Source organism: Mandrillus leucophaeus, unplaced genomic scaffold, assembly GCF_000951045.1.
Source record: "Mandrillus leucophaeus isolate KB7577 unplaced genomic scaffold, Mleu.le_1.0 Scaffold163, whole genome shotgun sequence".
Classification (NCBI taxonomy): domain Eukaryota; kingdom Metazoa; phylum Chordata; class Mammalia; order Primates; family Cercopithecidae; genus Mandrillus; species Mandrillus leucophaeus.
This window is the reverse complement of record NW_012101621.1, coordinates 2402468-2414627: the sequence shown is the minus strand read 5'-3', so window position 1 is coordinate 2414627 and position 12160 is coordinate 2402468. Positions and strand designations below refer to the sequence as shown.

General features: G+C 38.6%; 1 protein-coding gene across 2 annotated transcripts in view; it reads left to right on the top strand.

Moving 5' to 3' along the window:
* CHD8 (chromodomain helicase DNA binding protein 8) overlaps positions 1-12160 on the top strand; it is a 49126-nt gene that overhangs the window by 18179 nt on the left and 18787 nt on the right. For both annotated transcript variants that reach the window (XM_011976253.1, XM_011976252.1), the window contains 11 exons: positions 773-955; positions 1038-1106; positions 1648-1703; positions 2215-2332; positions 3644-3727; positions 6660-6797; positions 7828-7949; positions 8103-8346; positions 9600-9776; positions 10718-10861; positions 11118-11373. In XM_011976253.1, the coding sequence (XP_011831643.1) occupies positions 773-955; positions 1038-1106; positions 1648-1703; positions 2215-2332; positions 3644-3727; positions 6660-6797; positions 7828-7949; positions 8103-8346; positions 9600-9776; positions 10718-10861; positions 11118-11373 (1591 nt within the window). The remainder of the gene's footprint in view (positions 1-772; positions 956-1037; positions 1107-1647; positions 1704-2214; positions 2333-3643; positions 3728-6659; positions 6798-7827; positions 7950-8102; positions 8347-9599; positions 9777-10717; positions 10862-11117; positions 11374-12160) is intronic.

Sequence of the window (12160 nt, the reverse complement as noted above, 5' to 3'; positions counted from 1 at the left end):
ATTCTCCTGCCTCAGTCTCCCGAGGAGCTGGGATTACAGGCATGTGCCACCACACCTGGCTAATTTTGTATTTTTATTAGAGATGGGGTTTCTCGATGTTGGTCAGGCCGGTCTCAAACTCCTGACCTCAGATGATCCGCCTGCCTCGGCCTCCCAGAGTGCTGGTATTACAGGCATGAGCCACCACACCAGGCCTCCTTCCCAGTTTTTTATCATGAGCTGGAAGTGTTACTTAAATTACTTAATTAGAAAATGTTTAATTCAGCCACTTGAGATAATAAGGTAAATCTAAAATGTATATGGAAAACATTTCTAGGAAATATCATTAAGTAAAAAAGTAAGTGGCAGAACAGTACATACAGTGGATTCTGTTTATTAAAACAAAAAACCTTTAGAACTAAGACAAAAAAGCAAAAAATGGAAAGAAAATATTCTCGCACCTTTGCACTTCCGGATTGCTTCTAGTGTGAGTTGTATTGCACCCTGCAGCCTGAGAATCCAGTTTTGATTTCCCAGAGCTTCTTGCCACTAGTGGACAGGTTTTTCTCAGTGGATTCTTGGCCTTTCATAACGCAGTTAAGCAAATTAATATATGATCAATATGTAGAATAAATCACATTGTTTGACAGATAATCTCCTTATCATCTTTTGGTTTGATTTTTCATGAAAATTTTGGAGTAAAATCTAAGTACATGACCACGAGCAAATAATTTTAAAAGACTTCTCTGTGAGAGACCTAACCAGTCACTCTTAACTACTTTGTGCTCTACAGAAGAGACGCTCAAACCGCCAAGTTAAGCGAAAAAAATATACAGAGGACCTGGATATAAAGATCACAGATGATGAAGAAGAAGAAGAGGTCGATGTAACTGGTCCCATAAAACCTGAGCCTATCCTCCCTGAACCAGTGCAAGAACCAGATGGCGAGACTTTGCCTTCCATGCAGTTCTTTGTGGTAAGCTGTAAACTCAAGTAATTTCAGAGGATTGCCTTGCTGATCACAATCATCTGTTGACTGACTGCATCTTTTGCTGCAGGAGAATCCCAGTGAAGAAGATGCAGCCATTGTAGACAAAGTGCTTTCTATGCGGATTGTGAAGAAGGAGGTGAAGGCTTTTTAATTTTTTTTTTTTTAATAGACAGATTCTCACTATGTTACCCAGGCTAAAGTGCAGTGGCTATTCATAGATATGATCATAGCATACTGTGAACATCTGGGCTTTAGCTATTCTTCTGCCTCAGCCTCCTGAGTATCTGGGACTACCATTGTGCACCACTGCGCCTGGCTCTTCTCTGTCTTAATATTAACCCATAATGCTATGTTCACAGGCTTTATTTAATGAGCACCTTTGGATGTCAGATATATTGCTAGGGTCTAGTTGTGAGAGATCATGGGGGAAAGTTAGCTAGAAAACAGGAACTGCTTTACTGGTGCTTCTTTTATTTATCTGTTTAGAGTGGGTAAAGGCTTACTTTTTCCAGCTATCAGGCCTCTATTATTGAAGTACCAGACTAGTTCCTTAATCTCTGAGTTATTAATATATTCAGGGATTATTGGTGTGAAGTTCTGAAATGTGTGGTTAAAATTAAAAAGTTCATTCTTTTACCAATAAGGGACTAGTAACTAATTTATTTCTTTTTTCTTAGCTTCCTTCTGGACAATATACTGAAGCAGAAGAATTCTTTGTCAAGTACAAGAACTAGTACGTTATCTGTGCAAAAAGCTTGTCACCCCAAATTCCACAGGGTGGTAAAAAGTTCTCCTGGGTATCCTGGGTGGGAATGTGTCCCTTTTTTATAGTCTTGTAGCCCAGATTGCTATTTTCAATGGGGAAAAATGGCTATTCAGAGAGAAATTCAGGAATTGACATGACTCTTATTATTTCCTTGTAGGTAAGTGGAGTGAGGGTGGTTCCTGATAAAATGTCTTGTGATTCTCTTTACCTTAGTTTAGCACTAAGATCTTGCTACTCAAAATATGGTCTTTTGTGGATCAGCAGAATTAGCATTACTTGGGTGCTTTTTAGAAATGTGGGCTTTCAAGCACTGTGGTTTGTATACACATTAGAGTTTCAGAAGCACTGACCTAAGAGACTCTTTCCCAATTTAAGCCTATATTTGTTATGTCTGCTTCCGACTAATCCCAAAATTTCAGATAGTAGCCTGCCACCTTCTTTTACTTGCACCATGACTGGATTTTTCCATCCCTCTTAGCTCCTATCTGCATTGTGAATGGGCTACTATCTCCCAACTAGAGAAGGATAAGAGGATCCATCAAAAATTAAAGCGCTTCAAAACCAAAATGGCTCAGATGAGACACTTCTTCCATGAGGTAATTAGGAAGAGGTATTGCCTGTCATTTCTTTCATAGAAGCACAAATTACTGGGGTTGTCAGCCTTAGCTGATTCTTCAAAATACTTGTAATTGGTTTGTATATATGGGTGTAAACTTTTAATTTTGGTCATTGACTTTCCTGACTTAACTGCCGTTGCATTGTTTTCTTAGGTTTAAATATGGTTCATTTATTAGTTATAGGGTATTTTGAAATTAACTTCCTCAGTGCACATGAAGTATTTTCAAAACTGATGATACACTGACTGCTGGTCCACTTGAGGCATTCTTCCTCTAATGTCTATCTTTAGCTCTTGATGGTTTCTGTAGACCTGTTATTAAGAGAGAACATTTATTTTCTCAAATTTCTAATCCAGTGTGATTAGAAATAGGGATAAAGGAGCTTTAATTTCCAATATCCAGGTTTACTGATAAACACTGGAGCAAGATGAGTGAAGAAATATGTCTGTTATATTTGCAGTGTTCATCCTTGATAAGAGTAGTTTTGATTGTATGTTGCAAGTAGAAGAAAAAGTGGGATGGATGGACAAGTGAAAGAGATGAAGGAATGGAAATAGCATGTGTTTAAACCCTTGAAAAAGTTCAGGTATGGCGCTGGGTGCAGTGTCTCACGCCCGTAATCCCAGCACTTCAGGAGGCCAAGGCAGGCAGATCACTTGAGGTCAAGAGTTTGAGACTAGCATGGCCAACACGGTGAAATCCCATCTCTACTAAAAATACAAAAATTAGCTGGGCGTAGTGGCAGGCGCCTGTAATCCCAGCTACTCGGGAGGCTGAAGCAGGAGAATCACTTGAACCTAGGAGGTAGAGGTTGCCGTGAGCCAAGATCACACTACTGCACTCCAGCCTGGGCAACAGAGCAAGGCTCTACCTCAAAAGAAAAAAAAAAGAAGTTTAGGTATAAAGCAGAGTAGAAAAATCATTGCGGGAGATGTAGAATCAAAGGAGGTCTTATTTTAAAATTTGAAATGTGGAACATATACGTGTATTTATGGCAATGACTCAGTAGAGGGATTTCTAAGAATACAAGAAGCAATGGACACCAGAGCATATATGGAGAGAATGACCTCTGTTAGAAAGAGACACTCACTGGTAACAGGTGAGACGTTGGGTATAGACTCCGGTAAATTCATAGGATTTGATGTTATGAAAAAGGGGAATGCCCATCAGATAGCTTCTAATTTCTTTAAAAATTTTGAAGTAGGATTCTCTGCTAAAGGTGAGGTAGAAGAGTGGGTTTGCTGGACAGTGATCTTTTGGTCTTATTGTTTGGTTTCATAACTCATCTAGGATGAAGAGCCCTTTAATCCAGATTACGTAGAGGTGGATAGGATATTGGATGAGTCTCACAGTATTGACAAGGACAATGGGGAGGTGAGTTGTTGAGGCATGGAGTAACGTGACCATCCTCTTATATTTCTGCTGGTGGGTTTGTCAGTCCTTTCTTTTTCAGGTGTGGCTGCAAAATCCCTTGGACTGAAAAGGTATTTCTAAATTTTTCTGTGGAATCCTTTGAAAGATAATGGGAGGTAAGGGAGTAGGGAGAGATGCTAAAAGGAAAGTTTTCTGTAAAGTCAAACATATAGAAGCTAAGTACAGAAAAGTCATTCACCTTGATTTCATTTTTCCTCGTATTTTAAATGGGAGACTCTTGACATACAGTTGGAGGTGGGGTGTGGGGCAGGGGAAGGGGATACTTCACAAATTCCTAAATTTATGAATATAAAGATACTTGAACAGGCTCACTCCTAGCTTTCTACAAATCATGTTCTTGAGAATGGGCTACTTCCTGAACTCACCATTAGTTAAATATCTCTTCATTTGTCATTAAAAAATATCTGTTGGCCAGGCGCAGTGGCCCACACCTGTAATCCCAGCACTTTGGAAGGCCGAGGTGGGCAGATCATGACGTTGGCAGTTCGAGACCAGCTTGGCCAACGTAGTGAAACCCCGTCTCTACTAAAAATACAAAAATTAGCCAGGCGTGGTGGCGCACGCCTGTAGTCCCAGCTACTCAGGAGGCTGAGGCAGGAGAATCTCTTGAACCTGGGAGGCAGAAGTTGTGGTGACCTGAGATCATGCCACTGCACTCCAGCCTGGGCAACAGAGTGAGACTCCGTCTCAATTAAAAAACAAAAACAAACAACAAAAAAAAAACCAGATCTACATTTGAATGTGTATTGTAATTAGTTAAGTTTTTTCTTTCTGCTTTTTCTTTTTTTTTTCTTTTTTTCCCCCTTTTGAGACTGTCTTCACTCTGTCACCCAGGTTGGGGTGCAATGGTGTGATCTTGGCTCATCAATTGCAACCTCCGCCTCCCCGATTCAAGCAATTCTTGTGCCTCAGCCTCCTGAGTAGCTGGGACTACAAGTGTGTGCCATCATGCCCAGCTAGTTTTTATATTTTTAGTACAGACGGGGTTTCACCGTGTTGGCCAGGCTGGTCTTGAACTCCTGACCTCAGGTGATCTTCCCTGCATTGGCCTCCCAAAGTGCTGGGATTATGGACGTGAGCTACCATGCCTGGCACCTTTTTCATTTTTAAATGGTCATCTAGGTCTTAGCCACCAGTGAATTCTTCTTTTAAATTTACTTCTAAATTTTTTTAGGCTATAAACCATCATTTTCTTAGAATTTGTCACTTTATTTTTACTTCTAGTAGGACTTTTTGGTTTAGCTTAGCAGGGTCATAAAGAAAATTTTTATCACATCTGACGCTTTATACAGTAACCCAGTAGAGAACAGCAGAACCTTTTTAAGATGTTAGTGTTGAGTGGGTGAACTGGGCTTTTTCATGACTTTTTCAAGTGTCTTGATCCTCCCATACATCATTCTAATAGGACCTCTGAGTTAAATTCCAAAGTTTATTCTACTTTATAAGTCTTCAGGTTCACTCAGATAGTCAGAATCTTAGATATCCAGGACCCAGTATAATTCATTGTCTTTAAATCTGAACAAGCATGCTTCACATAACATATTCTGCTTTTGAAGTTGGGGTGGTAGTATCGTGTATGTGTTTGTGTGAGTTGAGTGGAGAATGGGCTGGATTTTAGGGCAGGTTGTTAGCTATTTTTAAATTCTCATCATTTTTCAGGATCTCAGCCTTTCCAGCCTTGACAGTCTTATGCTTTTTATCATACCTACCCTTCTAAAAGAATTGGCCTTTAGTTAGGCCCCTTTGGAATGTCTTGCAAATGACATAACAGATGATAATGTTTTCATACTCTAATACTATAATTTATGCTCCCAGTATTGGCTAATACTATTCTATATACCCATTTTCCCCCCCTCTGCAAAATAAGTTTGTCGTCCATTTTATATTACCTAATGGTGGAAATAAGTATTACAATAGATATTATGCTGGAAATGTGTGACCTGGACAAATGGCTTTATATAGAGAGTGACTTGAGTTACTATGTTAAAGAAAAAGGTAAAAGAGCAAGCAGCTGGATCAATTCCAGAGATTCAAGATCTGTGACTACGTTGAGGCACTTTCACATATTTTCTTGGCTATTTTAAGTTTTCTATGAATTGATAATTAGAGATTCTTGTTGATTACACTAGGCCCAATCTAATCCTTGCTTTATACTTTACAAGCCAAAAATGGAGATGCAGTAAGTGCAGTGATCATCTTGAATAGTGAAAATAGGAGCCGTTTACCATTAGTCACTGCTCCTTCACTTTCAGTGGAATACCTACATAAACTAGTACTTACTGTAGTTGAACTTTTTAGCATTTTCTCTTCTTCTTTACTTTTATTACCTCTTTTTGGTGATAAACTCTTGTTAGCTCCTAGCTTCCTGGGGCTCACAAGGACATTTCTTTACCACCATATAAGTGCTCTTGAGGTGCATCTGCACTGAGCTCTAGGGGCCCAGAAGCCAGTATATGCTGATAGTCCTCATCCTAAAGGTAGCCTAGCTGCCACTGTGTCAAATTTGGCTCCAGGAGAACAGTATGGCACAGAAACATGTCTTTTAATTTCAACATGGTATAGGAAAAGATTAGCCTTTTTTTTTTTTTGTCTGTTTAGTTGATGAGGATATTGTTTTAGTGCTTAGTGTTCTAGAAACTAGTGGGTAGAAATTTCCTTTTAGAACAGATTCAGATAAATTGCTTTGAAGAATGATCAAAGCCATATAGTGTATTAGAAGATGAACCTTTGGTCGGTGTGTTTGGCCTGACTTTTTCAACAGCTTTTAGGTACTGATACTTCGTGATCTGATTTTACAATCAAATTTTTATTCTTTAACCAGCGCAGAGAACACAGAATCAGTTTCTTAAGGCTTTGGTTTCTTCTCTCCTAGCCTGTTATTTACTACCTGGTGAAATGGTGCTCTCTGCCCTATGAGGATAGCACATGGGAGCTAAAAGAAGATGTTGATGAGGGCAAGATTCGAGAATTTAAACGGATTCAGTCAAGACACCCAGAACTCAAAAGGGTGGTAAGTATATTTGCATTGGAGTATAAAGACCTACATAGGAAATGATTTAATTTATTTTCCCCTATGGAATTTTTTGTTGTTTTAGCTTTTTATTATGGAAATTTCAAATATATAAAAATTGAAGAAATGGTATAATGTACCCATCACCCACTTAACAATTATCAGTACACATCTAGTCTTATGTCATATATTTTCCTACCCATTAATTCCCGTTTCCCAGGTTATTTTAAATCAAATCCCAGATTCATTTATTTCATCTGTAAATATTACAGTGTTTTTGCTAAAAGAAATAATACCATTATTACACCTAAAAAATGGTAATCATTCTTTAATATCATCAAGTCACTGGTACCAGTCATTGCATACATTTCCCTGATTGTCTTCTAATTTTTGTTAAATTATTTAAATTTGGTTCTCAATAAGGTCCATATATTGCTATCAGTTAATATGTCTCAAGTTTCTTGTAAGCTCCCCCTTGATCTCCTCCTCTCCCTCCATTATAATTGTCTCATGAAGAAATCAGGTGATTTGTTTTGTAGGATTTTCCATAGGCTGAAGTTTGCTAATTACATTACTCTTGGTACTTTTTTACATGTTCGCTGTCCCTGATATTTCACATGAATGCTTAGGTTTAGAGCAACACTGTCCAATAAAACATTTTAGAGCTGTGCTGTCTAATACAGTAGTCACTAGCCATGTGTTTTGTTTGTTTGTTTTTTAACATTGTAGAAAGCTCTGTTAGACATCACTGTTCTACAGGCTTGATCAGATGTGAGAGGGAAGCCAGTAACTGCTTCATAGATGGTGGTGTGTACTTCCATCAGGTTGTGTTTTGTGATGTTGTCAGCCATTTGTGATCATTATGGACCCATAAAGTAACGTTATGAACTCATGAATTTAAATATATTTGACATGTTTTAATCCAAACAATGTTGTTTTGAATTGACTTTAACTATTAGAACTTACCTAGTTAAGTCTTACCTTTTTTTAGTGTCTCCACTCCATTTATTCAAACATCTTGTTTTTTTAGAATCGTCCACAGGCAAGTGCCTGGAAGAAATTGGAGCTGTCACATGAATATAAAAACAGAAACCAGCTACGGGAATATCAGTTGGAAGGGGTCAATTGGCTGCTCTTTAATTGGTATAACAGGTAAAGGAAAGAATGGGCCCATAGGATGTAAGCTTAGTTCTGGGATTATTTTTATTTGTTTTCTATTGAAACAATTTCTTCCTACATACTCTATTTTTTTAAAGATAGTATCTTTTAACTGTTTTTTTTTTTTTTCCCATGGTGAATCTGCAGGCAGAACTGCATCCTGGCTGATGAGATGGGATTGGGCAAAACTATTCAGTCCATTGCCTTCTTGCAGGAAGTATATAATGTGGGCATCCATGGTCCCTTCTTGGTCATTGCCCCACTGTCCACAATTACTAACTGGGAGCGAGAATTTAATACATGGACAGAAATGAACACTATTGTGTACCATGGCAGTCTGGCCAGCAGGCAGATGATCCAGCAGTATGAAATGTACTGCAAAGATTCACGGGTAAGTTGTATGTCTTGGGAATACTATAGCTTAGAGAAAGTTAGCCAAGGTACCTGGTATTTTAGGGGCTATATATGAATAGAAGATTTTTATCGAAAGTCTTAAATATGCCTATGGAAAAATGCCTATGGTTTAAGGCATTTTTATATAGCAGTGTGCAGGGCATTTTTTTGACTTTGCTTTGATCAGTAGAAATTCTGATTTTATTTGTGAACATACACATTTTAAGTAGAATTTTGTTAGCATCAATGAATTGTAATCACAGTATTTTATAGAAATTAAATTCCTTTAGCCACTTAATCCGTGTGGTGGTGAGCTTATTTCTTTTCCCCTTTTTAGTCTCCTGAAATTTTCATCAAAATCAGTTTCTTTTTCTAAATGGTCAGGCGTGGTGGCTCATGCCTGTAATCCTAGCACTTTGGAAGGCCGAGGTGGGCTTATTACCTAAGGTCAGGAATTCGAGACTAGCCTGGCCAATATGGTGAAACCTATCTCTACTAAAGAGATAAAAATTAGCCAGGTGTGGTGGTGGGCACCTGTAATCCCAGCTACTCAGGAGGGTGAGGCAGGATAATTGCTTGAACCCAGCAGGCAAAGGCTGCAGTGAGCCGAGATCATGTCGCTGCACTCCATCCTGGGCGACAGAGTGAGACTGTGTCTCAAAAAAGGAAAAAGATCAGTTCCTTTTTCCGTGTAAATTTGAAAACAAAATTGGAACTACCTATCGTGTATTAGCATGAATTTTATGGTTTTTCTACTGTTAGTTTTCTTTTTTTTATTTCTACCAAATCAAATCTTCTCGTCATGTTTTGCAGCTTTTAATTTTGTTAAAATGATTTCGTTCTTTTGTCAATTTTTAGACATCAGCCAATATTATGTTCTGTATTAGCTATTTTCATTTTTATTATCTTGTATGTTTCAGCATTGTCCAGCAGTTGTGGATTTCATTGTTAATCAACAAAAGATCTAGGGCAGAGATACATGAGCTAGGCATACAGCAGAGTAAAAAATGTCTAGCCTCTCATTCAATGAGTCTGTCATTTTCCCAAGAAGCTGAATATGTTGAGGAAGCAATGTTTCTTACATTCAGTGATATGGCACTATTTTTCAGGAAGATAAACAGCGGTGGAGGTGGGTGGTGGTGCAGTTTGTATTTCCTATTAAACATGCCTTAATATAGACAAGTAATTCAGAAGAGCTCCTCATTTAGATACATTTTAGGTTTTTTCTGACTCTACTGCCTTCATGCTTAGGGACGCCTCATCCCAGGCGCATACAAGTTTGACGCTCTGATCACCACTTTTGAGATGATTTTGTCAGATTGTCCTGAGCTTCGTGAAATTGAGTGGCGTTGTGTTATCATTGATGAAGCCCATCGACTGAAAAACCGTAATTGCAAGCTGCTTGATAGTCTCAAGCACATGGACCTGGTGAGTTCCACACTGACTTGTGGGCAGAAACAACTGGAACTCACCTTAATTCCTTGTGGTATTAAAATAACCCTAGTTTAGCAGAGGAGAAGAAAAGTCTGAATCTTAGTATTGAACAGTGGGGATGACCCATGGGAATGGTAACCTGAAAATCATGTAAAAGTCATACATTTTAGAATTGGGAAGTTTAGTGATAACCAGAAGGAGAGGTAGGAAACTATATTGGTTACCTATTACTACATAACAAAATACTCCAAAACTTAATGTCCTACAACAAGTATATTTTTCATGATCTTCTAGCTCAACCACTTAGGCTGAGTTCAGCTAGTTGGTTCTTAGGATGCTGTTGCCTGGAGTCAGTATTGCTGCAGCTGGCAGTTGTTGCTGGTTCTTATCTGGAGCACCTGGGTTCCACATGGCCTCCCATCCTCCATAAGCCAGATTGAGCTTCTTTGTGTGGTAGTCTCAGGGCAATATTCTGAAACTCAGTGTCACTTCCGCTACATTCTTGTTCTGGCAAGTAATAAGGCAAGCCTAGGGCTGAACCTTGATAGGAACAGCAGCAAAATTAATGACCATATTTAATCCAGCTCAGTTACATTCCCTAGAGGACAGCAGATTTTAGAATATCTGTGGAGAGCTGAATATGGAGAGACATATGTAATTGGAATAAACATGATCTGAATTACTGTTTTTAAATTTGCTTATAATATTTATGTTATCTCAATACATTAATGTCAGAGGGATTTCTTGAATGCTTTGTGTTTATCGAAAGGGGAGAAATGGAAGAAAAGTTAATGGACCAGTGATCTGGTCCATTCTCATCGTTTTATAGATAAAGAAATTAAAGGTTATATCTGTTAAAGATTATATACTTGGTAGGAAACCCCAGAAGTCCATCATGTTTTTTAATTTTATTCTTTTGTTTCCTCAATTTCTAGGAACACAAAGTGCTACTCACAGGAACACCATTGCAAAACACTGTAGAAGAACTGTTTAGCTTGCTTCATTTCTTGGAACCGTCACAATTTCCCTCAGAATCAGAGTTTCTCAAGGACTTTGGGGATCTCAAGACAGAGGAACAGGTAAGAAATCTATCTGATGAGGTACTAACTCAGGACAAAAAAGATGAAGTTTGTACAAGGCAGACATCTGTTGTCATGGGTATCTCAAGGGCCTTTCTGAACTCCTTATAACCTTGTGCCTACATCATTTGTGGCATCATCCAAAGTATACATTTCTTAGATAATGGAAAACTGTAATTTTTCCATGTTTCTACATAATGTGAGAATGTTTGCCCTCATATTATTGATTTCTTTTTCTGTCTGTAATGGACTACAGGTTCAAAAGCTACAGGCCATTCTTAAGCCAATGATGCTCAGAAGACTCAAAGAGGATGTTGAAAAAAACTTGGCACCCAAACAGGAAACTATTATTGAAGTAGAGCTGACTAACATCCAGAAGAAATACTATCGGGCTATTTTGGAGAAGAATTTCTCCTTCCTTTCCAAAGGGGCAGGTCATACCAACATGCCTAATCTACTTAACACAATGATGGAGTTGCGCAAGTGCTGCAACCACCCATATCTCATCAATGGTGAGGGAATTCTTGGTATATACCTGAACTTCTGAGTACCTGTGTTTACTTTCTAGATGATATTCCTTGGGGACAGTGAATGCATTGACTCATCCAACCTAATTTGGGGTGGGGACTGAGGAATGGGAAATGGTTCCCCTTTTTAAAAAGAGATTCTAAGCCTGGGCAACATGATGAAACCCCACCTCTACAAAAAATACAAAAATTAGCCAGGTGTGATGGCAGGCATCTGTGGTTCCAGCTACTTAGGAGACTGAGCTTGGAGGATCGCTTGAACCCAGAAGGCAGAGGTTGTAGTGAGCTGAGATTGTACCACTGCACTCCAGCCTGGGCAACAGAGTGAGACCCTGTCTCCAAATAAAGTAAATAAAAACAATTCTTATTTGGAATGTTTTTCCTCTAGTTCTTTCTACCCCTTTGATCCTGCATAATCTCCAAAATTAAATAGTATTTGCTGTTTAGAATTTCATGAATAAAAACTCAGGTTAGCCACACAGTGGCATGTACCTATAGTCCCAGCTACTTAGGAGGCTGAGGCAGGAGGATTGCTTGAGCGCATGAGTTTGAAGCTAGCCCTGTCTCAAAAAAAAAAAAAAATCTCAAGTTACTGTGTTTCTTGGGTAAATGTCCTCATCCACCCTCCATTTTGCTGTTTCTGTCTCTTTTTTGGGTGCTGGTAGTGTGTTCCATCTTAGTCCTTGTCCACATATTTACATCTTTTTTTACCCAATTATCATAGGCCTGCCTTACTTGGCATATTTTGTATGACACAACGAAGGATGATTTA